Source organism: Hypanus sabinus, chromosome 5 (assembly GCF_030144855.1).
Source record: "Hypanus sabinus isolate sHypSab1 chromosome 5, sHypSab1.hap1, whole genome shotgun sequence".
In the NCBI taxonomy this organism is placed as follows: Eukaryota; Metazoa; Chordata; class Chondrichthyes; order Myliobatiformes; family Dasyatidae; genus Hypanus; species Hypanus sabinus.
This window is the reverse complement of record NC_082710.1, coordinates 36,559,522-36,573,146: the sequence shown is the minus strand read 5'-3', so window position 1 is coordinate 36,573,146 and position 13,625 is coordinate 36,559,522. Positions and strand designations below refer to the sequence as shown.

General features: G+C 39.4%; 1 protein-coding gene and 1 long non-coding RNA gene across 7 annotated transcripts in view; one reads left to right on the top strand and one right to left on the bottom strand.

The window, feature by feature from the left end:
- The window catches only part of LOC132394065 (protein prune homolog 2-like), an 87,649-nt gene extending 82,880 nt beyond the window's left edge, over positions 1-4,769 (top strand). For 3 of the 4 annotated variants that reach the window (XM_059969757.1, XM_059969758.1, XM_059969756.1), the window contains exon 11: positions 469-4,768. In XM_059969757.1, the coding sequence (XP_059825740.1) occupies positions 469-502 (34 nt within the window). In that variant the 3' untranslated portion in view covers positions 503-4,768. Of the gene's footprint in view, positions 1-468 lie in introns of all 4 variants that reach the window. The other variant, XM_059969755.1, reaches the window with a different exon arrangement.
- The window catches only part of LOC132394066 (uncharacterized), a 94,487-nt gene continuing 82,132 nt past the window's right edge, over positions 1,271-13,625 (bottom strand). For all 3 annotated transcript variants that reach the window (XR_009512159.1, XR_009512161.1, XR_009512160.1), the window contains 3 exons: positions 6,399-6,508; positions 4,903-4,953; positions 1,271-1,374 (listed from right to left, as the gene is read on the bottom strand). This is a non-coding gene — a long non-coding RNA (uncharacterized LOC132394066). The remainder of the gene's footprint in view (positions 1,375-4,902; positions 4,954-6,398; positions 6,509-13,625) is intronic.

The following is a 13,625-nucleotide window of genomic DNA, read 5'->3' as shown; positions in this document are numbered from 1 at the left end:
TGGCCCGTTATAGCAATATTTTTACCATTTTTATGTGAATTTCTCAATCAATAAAAATCTGCGTTTTGTTTGTGAATTGCTATCAATGTGGTGCAACATTCAGTTTAAATAATTTGATAAATAATAATTAAGTCACCTTAACTTTTAAGTATTACACTATTTAAAAAAAAAGGTTTTGAGATTATCTGTCTTTTGTTATATTGCCATGCCTATAACTTGAAATCAGCAACATCATCAATTGATTGAGCTTTCTACTTCTCCTGATGAGGCAGGTGAATTTAACATTAAGCATAAAGAATATGCCTTCACATTCAATTGCCATATTTAACCTCAGCTAGTGCAGTAATTATTGAAGTTCTATGCCTTTGCTCCAAAAATCTAATTTTGGAGAAGATATATATATTTCTATTCTAGTACTTCTTTACTGCAAACTTGCCATAACTTGCTTCTGTGTTTTTTTTTACCTAGAGCTGAAACAACAGTTGATAAACATCTGGAGTAACCAGTCAAACATGGAATCGCAGAACCGCATACGCATAATTTTCTTTCTCACTAACAACAGCAATTCCTTCATCACATCCTGATTTACCTTTTTACACGTTGCTTATTCATATTAATGAAGTGTTATCAGTGAGTCATAAATTGAGACGAGTTGTGCCTGTGAATAAAATGTCATAAAGAATATTGTGATGAGTGGCAATAATATGCATCTACTTAAATGTTTATCTCAAAGTAATTGTATATTTAAAAAGAACACTTTAGCATTGCCGTATTAAAAAGAAACTTACGATGCCAAACTAAAGAGTAGTGCCTCTTTTCATCTGACTGCCCCACTCCACCACCCTGCCTAACAACTCCCACATCACTGGCTTTCCCAGTGAGCGTCATTAGCCATTTCATCCTTTTGCATGATATCACAGGCTGGAGGATGCCTGTGTTAGAGATGTTTCACTCTTGAAGGGAATAATTGAAGAGCTGTTTATTTTAGAACTATAAAAACATTTACATGAAATCTTTGAAAGCCAATATAGACTTGCTTGACAATCTCCTGAAATTAGACCATATAAGATGCATTTTAGGAATTTTGTCATGCTATCTTGTATATATCTTTAGAATTGTTTGTGTAATAGTTAATGTGGGTGATTTATTTTCATTCGATTATTTTGAAGCATATTGGAAACTTATTCCTATCAAAATACTTTACCGCACAGTTATTTGCAAAACATTAAAAAGTAAGTTTCATGGTCATTTACAGCTACTTACTTTATTTGAGAGATGGGAGTCATCAGTATCTCAGCATTATCATACTATATCCTGTTCACTTGTGTCTTCTGGCCCTTGCTATTCTGTATCTCAGCAAAGACAACTGGTGAACTGGATTTAATCAAAGGTACAGTTAGAAAGGCAACTCGTGTTTACACAACCTTAAAACTAGCAAATCATGAAATTCATTTGAACTAGCAGTTTTTCAAATCACTGGCAACCTTCATTTGGATTAAACACATTCTTCTGAATGTAATTAAAATAGCTAATCCTAAACATAATTCATTCAATGCATGCCAATTTGATGATTTTGTTCCTACTGATTTAATGTAGACCAAAAAACCAGAAGTATTTTCTTTTTGATTTTTTTTTGTTGCCAGCTTACTGTTCAAATTCATCACCTTGCTTCCATTGCTTGGTCAGACCCTGTTACTCTAGCTTAAGGCACTGTAGAAGAATGCTCTCCACCTGGACAACTGCAGTTCAAGCAGAAGTCATATGCTTATTTGAGCAAACTAGTGTTGGCAATAAACTTTAGCAGTATCGGTGATGCTCACATCTTGCAGTGTAAGCATCCCTTTTCTGACCTGTTATCCTTGAGATTTCTGTAAATAATTATCAGCCTGTTATTTCAAAGTATGTTTCTAGTTAGTTGAGGACACAAAATACAGTATATTTGAAATTGTCAGACCTAACAAATTTGATTTTTGTGGTAATGTTGAGATATCCAAATTGAACACTATTTCTTTAGAGGTGATTTTCAGCTTCACAAATCCCTCCAAGTACAGTAGGTTTTGGGGTTTATCATTGCGAGCTTTTAACCTTTTTGTCCCAATGCATTGCTAGATCTATTGGGCTGCTTTTAATCAAGTTTACTAAGGGAAAGAATTAATTGCTCAATAACCAATAGCAAAGCAAATAATGGTATAATTAACTAATCACAGTTAGGTAGGCACAAATTTAGGAATTCTTCAATGGTTGAGTTTATTGCTTGTGGGAAAGCTTTCAACAGGAATGTGAAATGATTAATACAGTAGGGTTAGGAGTAGATGATTGAAAGAGCAAAATGTGCTACTTTTTCATCATAATTGTACCTTCTATAAAATAGGTTACAACTGATAGCATGCTTCGTAAACCAGGACAACATTTACTGTCATATACACTTGGTGAATGGTATTTGGAAAGGGTTCTTTCATGTCAAATATGGTATTTTTTACAGCTTTTGCATTATTTATTCCATAAGTGAAAGTGATACCTGATATAACAATTAAAATGCTATCTCGCTCAGTAAATTAGAACCATTTCTTCCCTTGAGAGAATTAGGCTGTAGTTAATATGGTTACCAATGTGGAGCAAATTCATGTCCAAAAATATCAGTGACTACAAAGCAGATTTCTTTTTTTTTGTATGTTACTTGGATGTCACCTCTGAAAACTCATACAATGGCATTTTACTAATCATTTAGTATGACCCACCATTGTCTTTCCATTGCCACGACAGTATGTTTCAGGTGGACAATTCACCTGCACATTGATTCATTTGATTTAAGATTTTCTTAGCAAATAAAACACCCTCCCTTAAGATTTATGTAATTCTCTTCTACCATTCAAAATATTCTAAAAGGTCTTGTGTTACAGAGCCATTGTATTCTAGAAAGGATTACAAATAAATATGTGTTTGGTTTAACTGTTCCAATTTGAAATATTTTAATTTAATCAACTTCCATGACTATTTCATTTGCCAATTTAACGGCTGGAGCCTCTTTTCTCAAATGCATTCACTGTATTTTAAAACCTTGCCCTCACTATTGTTATCTACAGACCTCCAGGGGTTTTTTAAATTCAAAATCATACCTCTGAGATATTCTTGTAATTAAAGCTTCATGGGCAAGCTTCCTGCACTTTTCCCTTTATAAGCAATCTGTTTGATTGGTGAAAATCTACAATTCTTGGTTACTTATAGAATTTGCTACTAATAGAATCCAATATATGTTTTGAAAAGTATAATGGAGTTCCAGTTTTCTCTAGCTAAATTCTTATATGTTTAAGGCCATTAGATTTTTGCAAAACAAACCAGAATTTTTAAAATTCTATCAGAATAGTAATATTCAATCTGACCTTAGATTTTGTTATAAAATCTGCTGAAGTTTGCAACAACAATCAACTTGGATATTACCTATAATGTATCCCATTGTATTTTTATGTTTCAAATTGTCTAAGTGAGTTACACTGTCATTCTGTACAAATGACTAGGCAATTTTAATCAGTAAACTTTATCTATCATGTTTGCAAAAACGACAAAGCTGTTTCAGAATGGAAAATAATTCCTATATGACAAGTGACTTAACATTCTCATTCTTTTTGTGCCATGTTAGTGGCACAGAATTCAGAATGGTGGAGGTTAGTAATAATCAATATAAGCATGATTCTGTCTTAAGCTAGGTATCTTTGTTATGTGACATAGAGATGTCTCAATCTGAAAATGCTGTTTTTCCATTGTTGGAAACGTGTCCAAGTTTAAACATACCCATCAGATGAGAGAACAAGTCCAAACTTGGCAGTGGCTACAGTTTCATTGGAGGAAGTACAACTTGTTATTTGTAGCTATATTTCCTACATTGTCCTGCAGCCACTGTCAACCAAGGACCTCTGTTATAGTTGCACTTAAAGCATTCGTACTTTGAAAAATCAATGGCAAGGTGATCCTTTATGTAAAGAAATTGTGAAACTACATGTACTTAAAAAGAATGATAATTTGCACTATTAAATGTTGTGCTCTCCTATGTGTGACATTGTTTTCTTTCTGTGACTTTACATAATAGGCAATTAAAGAAATGCATGTGCCGTGAAAAGGAATGCACATAACATGACTGCAGTGGGTGGTATGAGAAACACTGTTAATTTCAATAAATGTCAATGACTTGGGTTTATCTTTGCAGTTGATTTGAAGTTAAAAAAATGTAAGCAGTTTTGATAGCTGTGGCACATGATGGAAGGGGAAAGAGCAGATGAAATGTAATGCAAAGATGAAGTAATGTAGTTCAGCTTCATATTCAGAGTTGTTTGTCACAAGTACATCAAAACATATTGTACAATGTTATATTAATAACCAATGCACCTAAGAATGTGCTGAGGGCAGCCTGCAAGTGTCAACGCACATTCTGGCATCTACATAGCATAACTACAATGCTTGGAGGGAAAAGATCACATAAGGGAAAGTGATATACATTAATTTTCAATGGGCTGCAGGAAGCATACACAGCTTCTCACGGGACAAGTTGATAAAGCCATTTAAGAAGCAGATGCGATTAAAATATTTATTAGAGGTACAGGTTGCTGAGTTTTACTATGTGACAGCCCTTTAAGTTGTTTCTATGCTGATGTGCTTATAGTTGGTTATCTGATGCACTGGTACACAAATTTGTACAGTAATTTGCACTATGAGACTTCTGGTGCTCAATTGAAGCCCATTTCAGAGTACACAAAATTATATCCAAAGGTCTTCAAAAGTGAAATATTGAGGGTGCAGAGTTTGTATCTCCTATTAGAATAAAAGGCAAGGCTAGCAGGTTTAGAGAATCTTGTTTTTGAGGGATGTTGAAGTGCTGGTTGTTACGAACCCCGTAACTGGGTCACTTACCAGCAAAGATAGTGAGGCCCGTTGAAGTCTGATGGTACTATTTTTAAAAGTCTTTATTTATAAAGGGGCACAAAAATAAGATTAGTACAGACATTCAGATAATATACGTCGTCAATACTCAATCTAAAAACGTGGGTATAATAATAATCATCAAATAAGCAATAGCTCTATCGTTTGTCTAGGGGATATTGTATTGTTCGATGGAAAGATAAAAGTCACTGTCCTTTCAAGCTGCAGCTCTTTGGGTTTAAGAGAGACGGTTTTAAACTTGCCCGGGACTTTTATGAGGCCAATCCATTGAGTCGGGAGAGTTGATTCCCCGTTGTTAGTTCCAAGTCGTTTTCCGTGATACCAGCCACCAGCCCCCAGGCAAGGGAACCAAACGCACGTGGCTTCCTTCAAATGGCTTCCCGCTATTATGGGATTGCTAGCGTTTCTTCTGGTGCGTCTGAGGTGTTGTTCCTACAGCCCCTCTTTTATTCTGACTCGCAGGGTAGTAGATGTCAATCAGGTTGGGGTGATGCAATCTCTCTCTCAACCAGCCCACTTTGCCCGAGGGCTTGCACATAGCATAGTCCCCAATCCACAAACATTGTCTCCAGGAGACAATGGCCAGGTCTCTCTCTCATTTCCTGGGTCTCCTGACCCAAACCAATAATGCTCTTGCGATTCTCACAAAGGAGGGGGCTACCCCGCACCCTTCGGCCCCTCAGAGCTGTGGTACATTCATAACATGGTTAATAAGAAGGAGGTGTATACCAAGCTGAGGCAGCAATGAACAAATGAGTAAGTTAAGTATAAGAAATGTAAGAGAACACTTAAATCACTTTGTAGGGAAATAAGGAGGGCTAAAAGAAGGCAGGAAGTTGCTCTGGCAAGGATGTCTACAGATATATTAAACAGAAGGATAACAAGGGACAAAATTGGTACACTTGAAGATCAGTGTGGTCGTCTATACATGGAGCTGAAAGAGATGGGAGATTTTAAGTGGATTTTCTGCATTTGTATTTATTTGGAAGATGAAAATAGAGTCTGTAGAACTATGGCAAAATGGTAGTGGGGTGGTGAACCATATATGGATTATGGGGGAGAAGGTATTGCTGTCTTGAGGCAAGTTAGAGTGGATAAGTATCCAGGGCCTCACAGGATGTCCCCTCACACCTTGTGGGAGACCAATGCCGAAATTACAGGGCCCCTGATGGAGGTATTTAAAGTATCCTCAGCCATTGGGTGAAGTGCCGGAGCAGTGGAGGATCACTAATGTTGTTGAACTGTTCAGAGGCTCTAAGATTAAGTTCAAGTTCATTGACATCTGACTGTACACGTACAACCAAATGAAGCAACGTTCCTCCAGACCACGGTGCACCCACAAATCATGTAACACACAGTGCATAAACCAAAATATTACCATAAATAAGATAATGAAATGTAGTTCACAATGCATGCAGCACAAGTATACAGAAAATGGTACAGTATAAAGTAAATAGCTCACTGACCTAATGACAAGACCTCAGTGGTGGCAGGGTATTTGTTTGTCTTACAGCCTGAAGGAAGAAGCTGTTACTCAGTCTGTCAGTCCTAGTCCTGATGCCCTTCTATCTTCTTCCTGATGGCAGTGGATCAAAGAGATTGTGAGATAGGAGGTGGGAATCCTCTCCGGTGCTTTGAGCTGTTCGCTTGCAATGCTCCCAGTAGATGTCACAAATAGGAGAGAGGGACACCCCAGTGATCCTCTCGTTCTTTTAATTATCCTTTGTAGGGTCTTGCAGTCTGATGCTTGTGGCCTCTGTACCACACAATAATGTAGCCAGAGTGGACACTCTCAATTGAGCCCCTGTAGAAAGTTGTTAGAGTAGGGGATTTTCTGAGGAAGATATTCTAAGAGGTCGGAGATATAATTATTTCGATAGACAGGGCCTAATTAGTTATAGTCAACATGGCTTTGTGGATGGTGGGTTGCGTCTGACCAATTTTCTAGAGTTTCACAAGGAAGTTACCAGCAAAGTTGATGAGGAAAGGCAATGGATATTGTTTACATGGACTTAAACAAAGTGGGAGAAGTCAGAGAGTGATAGTAGATGATTGCTTCCTGGACTAGAGGCTTGTGACTATTAGTGTGCTGCAGGAATTGGTGCTGGATCATTCTTTCTTATCATCTATGTCAATGATCTGAAGAATAATAATACGGTAAACTGGATTAGAACAAGCACACTCTCTATCCACAAATAGGGGCATAGTGGTCAGTGAGGAAATCTATTAAAACTTACAGTGGGACCTAGACCAGCTTGAAAAATGGCAGATGGAATTTAACGCTGACAATCGTGAGGTCTTACCCTTTGGGAGGACAAACCGGGTAGGACTTGCACAGTGAGTGGTAGAGCATTGAGGAATGCAGTAGTACAAAAGAATCTGGAAATACAGATCCATAATTCTTTGTAAGTGTCACCACAGGTAGGTAAGTTTGTAAAGAGAGCTTTCGGCACATTGGCTTCAGAAGTCGGAGTCTTGAGTTGGAATTATATGTTGAAGTTCTTTAAGACTTTGTTGAGACCAAATTTGGAATATTGCATGCTGGTCACTCACTATATGAATATGTATTGATTGAAGGAGTACAGAGAAAGTTTTCATTGATGTTGCTGGGACTTGAGGATCTGAGTTAGGTTGGAGCATAGGAGAATGAGGCAAATTTGATAGATATACAGCATACAAAATAATGAGGATAGGGTAAATGTAAGTAGGTTTTTTCCCTCTGTGGTTGGGCAAGATTGGAATTAGAGCCCATAGGTTAAGGGTGAAAGGTGAAATATTTAAAGGTAACCAGGGAGGAGCTCTTCATGCAAAGGGGGGTGTGAGTATGGAAGTGGTGGATGCAGGTTCAACTGAATATTTTCAGAAAAATGTAGATAAATAGATGGATGGGAAGGGTATGGATAGCTACGGTTTAGATGCCGGTCAATGGGACTGGGCAGAATAACAGTTCAGTCTGGACTACATGGATCAAGAGACCTGCTTTTGTGTAGTAATGCTCTGTGACTTTATGATTAAGTGTCTGTGGTAGATCATTCTACAGAAATCAAAATTGACTTATTCTACTGAAACCAAAATTGACCTTGACAGCGTGGAGGATCAGAGGGATCTTGGGGTCCGAGTCCATAGAACGTTCAAAGCAGCTGTGCAAGTTGACTCTGGGGTTAAGAAGGCGTACAGTGTATTGGCCTTCATCAATTGTGGAATTGAACTTAGGAGCGGAGAGGTAATGTTGCAGCTATACAAGTCCCTGGTCAGACCCCACTTGGAGTACTGTGCTCAGTTCTGGTTGCCTCACTACAGGAAGGATGTGGAAGCCATAGAAAGGGTGCAGAGGAGATTTACAAGGATGTTGCCTGGATTGGGGAGAAATGGTTGTGTGAATTCGGCCTTTTTTCCTTGGCTTGAGGATGAAGGGTGACCTGATAGAGGTGTTTAAGATGATGAGAGGCATTGATTGTGTGGATAGTAAGAGGCTTTTTCCTAGGGCTGAAATGGTTGCCACAAGGGCACACAGGTTTAAGGTGCTGGGGAGTAGGTACAGAGATGTCAGGGGTAAGTTTTTTACTCAGAGAGTGGTGAGTGTGTGGAATGGGCTGCTGGCAACGGAGGTGGAGGCAGATACGATAAGGTCTTTTAAGAAACTTTTGGATAGGTACATGAAGCTTAGAAAAATACAGGGCTATGTGTAAGCCTAGTAATTTCTAAGGTTGGGACATGTTCAGCAGAACTTTGTAGGCTGAAGGGCCTGTATTGTGCTGTAGGTTTTCTATGTTTCTATGTTTTTCTATATCACTTGGAGCAAAAAGCAAACTGCTGGGTGTAGCTCAACCAGTTAAGAATCAACATTGTGAACAAAGAGATCACAACATTTTAGGTTGAGATCCTGCATCGGGGAGATAAAGCAAACTAATTTTTCACCAGTTCACCATCTGCCTTGTTGTTAGCTCAAAATGGTCAGTGATATTTACTTAAAAGTAGGAGGCATTTTATACCTGGAAATCATGGACTAAAAATGTCAATAATATAATTCAGGAAGTTTGGTGTTTTATAGCAGCTGTACAGTGCAGAGATAGTACAGATAGTACAGTTGCAATACATAATAAATTGAAAATAAATATTGCAAAAGAGGAATAGTAGTGTATTGTTCATGGATCTCTGCCTGCTCATGTGTCTGTCTAAATATTATATCTGCTTCTACCATCTCTTTAAAGACGTTCCAAGCATCTAGAACTCTCTGAATAATGAAAACTTGCCTTACCCTTCTTTAAACTTTTTCCCCTCTTATATTGCACTATTGCCTCAGGGCTTTGGCATTTCCACTCTGGGAAATCGACTCTTATCTACTTTCTCTGTTCGTCTCATAATTTTATGTACATTTTTCAGGTCTCCCCTCAGCATTTGATGCCCCAGAGAAAACAATTCAAGCTTGCCCACCTCTCATGGCAAATGCAATCCAATCAACTACCTGCTGTATTTCTTCTGCTTCATTGCCAAAGCCTCGATGTCTTTCCTCTAGGGTGGTGGCCATGATTTCATGAACACAGTTCTCCACATAGTCTAATGTCTTATATAGCTGCAACACGACTTGCCAACTTTTATACTCTATGCTAATTGCCCCATTAACTGCTTGACAACTATTAAAGGTTGTTATTAATTTGTTTTTAACACTTCGGAAGTGCATATTTTGGATCCAAAAAGGTATGCAATGCATATTTCTGTTATTTTTGTTTAATTCTTATAACGCATTTATTTTTCAAACGAGTTAATTTAAACCCATGTTGAAGAGACATTTTTATATGTGCATAATGTGGACTTATTTACCCATCTTTCCTTTGCTGTTCAGAGCAGCAGAAAAACAATATTAAATTATTCAAGCTGTAGATTAGTGGGCAGCAATACAAAAAGGGCAGTGAAAATGTATCCAAACTAGTGCCTCCTGGAAATTCATACTGTGGCTTCTTAACCTGTTACATTACCAAACCCAATAATGATGTGACTCACAGTAGTTCTTTATGTCTTCACACAGAACCATGTTTCATAGACTTGTTGAAGGGAAAATAAGGTCAATGTTTTTTCAGGCATGCTGCCTCATTGCTTGTCTTTCACATTTCTCAGAAAAGCTCCAAACATGATTTTGCAAGCAGTTATCTACCAATGAATCTGAGCGAAAGTATACTGTGAGAATTGCCCTGGAGTCTCACTATCTAAGCACCCTGTCAGGACTGTGAGATCTACAGGAAATGGGTGGGTAGGGGCCTGAAAAGAGAGTGCTTTGCTGATTTGAAGCCTACCATATTTTCTGACAGGGTAAATGTTTAATCAGACTGACACACTATTTCCTTTCTTTGAGCACAAAGCATGTCTAAGATGTAGAAGGTTGAAGAAGGGTAAAGAATATTGTTCATTTAATGCCTCTGTTGAAAAAGGCAGAAGCCTTGAAAAGCTGCTTTTGTTCTTGAGTTTGGTGAGGTACTGTAAATACAGAGCAACAAATCCTATCTTAGGAAAACGCCTCGGAGGTGGAAGTAGAGGGTTATTTTTCAGGTTGGGATCCTGACCAGTGATGTGCCTCAACAATTGATGCTGGGTCCCATTATTAGTCATATGTCATATGTGTGAATGACTTGGATGAGAATATTATTGACATTATTAATAAGTTTGCAGGTGAACACTAAAATTGGTGGTGGGATGGACAGTGTCTAAAGTACAGCACTGGGCCTCAAACTCCCGACTTGACGATGATAGCACTCCAAACACTAGGCACTAAACTACAGTCGCCCAGATTCATGAACCCAAGGGGCTTCAGACCCTGTTCCTCATGCCTGCACAAAAATTAGCCTCTAGGTTCCAGAGTTGGAGTTCCATGTGCTCAATCCTGACCTCCCATGCTATCTGTGTGGAGTTTGTACATTATCCTTGTGACCATATAGGATTCCTCTGGATTCCTCAAACATCTCCAGCGTGCACATGAGTGGCACAAGTTGGGAGGAATCAGGGAAAGTGGAGAAAATAAAATGGACAGTGCAACATTGGTATAAATGAGTCTTTGAAGGTTGACATGGTCCCAGCTTCTCCATGCTGTAAGAGGTGATTCTGTCTACAACACCCCGCAGGCTATATTATTCACTGTGTAAGTTCTCCCTTATAACTTCCAAAATGGCAAAGGTTTAGAGGGATATGACCCAACTTCAGAGAAATGGTACGAGCTCGGAAAGGCATCAGAGTCAGCACGACTAAGTTGACCGAAAGGGCACAGAATAGAAAGATTATGAGGCAGTAATGCTTACAATTCTGAGTTCTGTGGTAACTTTTGATTTTGGACTGAAGTAGAATTGTTGTCAATAAATGTCATACTTAATTTAATAAGTACTATTTTCCTTTAAATTTAATCATCAGATCTTATCAATTAATATTTTGCCACAGGATGTCACTGCTTAGTATAGTTAACCACTCAAAGGTCAAAATGCATAATAAATTAAGGTTAACACGCAAAATGCTGGAGGAACTCAGCAGGCCAGGCAGCATCTATGGAAAAGAGTACAGTTGAGGTTTCGGGCCGATACCCTTCAGTAGAACTGGAGAAAAAAAAGCTAAGGAATAGATTTGAAAGGTGGGGGGAGGAGAGAGAGAAATGCCAGGCAATCAGTGAAACTTGGAGGGGGAGAGATGAAGCAAAGAGCTAGGAAGTTGATTGGTGAAAGAGACAGAAGACCATGGAAGAAAGAAGATGGGGGGCCAGGAGTACCAGAGGGAAGCAATGGGCAGGCAACAAGATGACATGAAAGAAGGACAAGGGATGGGAAATAGTGAAGGGGTGGGGGGGTGGAGGCATTACTGGAAGTTTGAGAAATAGATGTTCATGCCATCAGGTGGAGACTACCCGAACGGAATATAAGGTGTGTGTTCCTCCAACCTAAGTGTGGCCTTATCCTGACGGTGGGGAAGGCCTGGATGGACATATTGGAATGGGAAGAGGAATTAAAATAGGTGGCCACTGGAAGATCACACTTGTTCTGGCAGACAGAGCGTAGATGCTCAGTGAAGCGGTCTCCCAATCTATGGTGGGTCTTACTGATATACAAGAGGCCACGCCGGGAGCACCGAACACAGTATATGACAACAACAGACTCACAGTTGAAGAGTTGCCTCACCTGGAAGGACTATTTAGAGCCCTGAATGGTAGTCAGGGAGGAGGTGTAGGGGCAAGTGAAATTGTTGTTCCACTTGAAAGAAGTGCCAGGAGGAAGATCAGTGGGGAGGGACAAATTGGCAAGAAAATCGCATAGAGAGGGATCCCTGTGGAAAGCAGAAAGTTGGGGGGAGGGAAAGATATGTTTGATGGTGGGATCCAGTTGGAAGTGGCGTAAATTTCGGAGAACTATGTGCTGGATGCAGAGGCTGGTGGGGTGGTAGGTGAGGACAAGAGGAACCCTATCCTTGGTAGTGTGGCGGAAAGATGGGGTAAGAACAGACATGCCATGCTTAAAATGGAAGAGATGCGTTTAAGGGCAGTGTCAATGCTGGAGGAAAGGAAGCCCTTACTTTGGAAAAGGAGGACATCTTCATTCTAGAATGAAAAGCCTCATCCTGACAGCAGGTGCGGCAGAGACAGAGGACTTGAGAGAAGGAGATGGCATTTTTACAAGTAGCAGGGTGGGGCCAGGTATAGTCCAGGTAGCTGTGAGAGTCTATTGGTTTATAGTAGACACTGGTGGATAAGCTGTTTCTGGAGATAGCGACAGTGAGATCGAGAAAGGGAAGTATCCCACCCTGCCACTTGTAAAAAGGGATCATAAGAACAGGAGAAAAAGCCAAGTTAAGTTCTGAAATAGTGGAAATACAGGGCATAGTCAAGACAATTGTAGGTCAAAAAGGTAGAGGAGAAATGGGACTAGGACACAGATCCAGCAAGCTGAGGATCACCCCTCCGCTTCAACCAGAATTATAGCGGGACTTCTCTTTCAGATACATTGAGGGAAGTTTAAACTTTGATGAAATTACTGATATTGGCCCTTGGTGGGAAGGGCAAGGACTCTGGAATCTTTGTCAGTGGGTTGTTAGTGTACAATGTGATAGAGACTGAGGCCTCACTATTGGCAAGAAATCTTGACTTGCCCATTACAAGTAAAACTACAAAGCTTGGGGGAGGGTGCAAGCCTGCTCCATTAAGTGTACCTGTCCCACTACAGATTGAGGACATGAGTACTACTGAACATATTTATAGATGATTGAAAGTAAACCTTTTAATGTACAGTTTGGTCAGTCTGAAGTAGTGTATTTGGGACAAAGGATTAAGGCATGTAAAATAATACCCAAGGAAAGTAAAGAAGAAAGTCGAGTCAAATTCAAGTTTATTGTCATTCAAGTGCCAAGAAAACAACATTCGTCTGTACCAAGGTGCACAGAGCAACACAGTATGTATAACTCACACACAACACATGAAGAAATAATAACAGGGTTCTAGGTGTAATAATAAGAGGGTTGCCATGGTGGGAGATTCTAATTTCCCAATTACTGATTGGCATTTCCCTAGAGCAAGGGGTTTGGATTGGGTGGAGTTTGTTAGGTGTGTTCAGGAAGGTTTCCTGATGTAATATGTAGATAAGCCTACAAGAGGAGAGGCTGTACTTGATCTGGTATTGGGAACTTGATCTGGTATTGGGAAATGAACCTGATCAAGTGTCAGGTCTCTC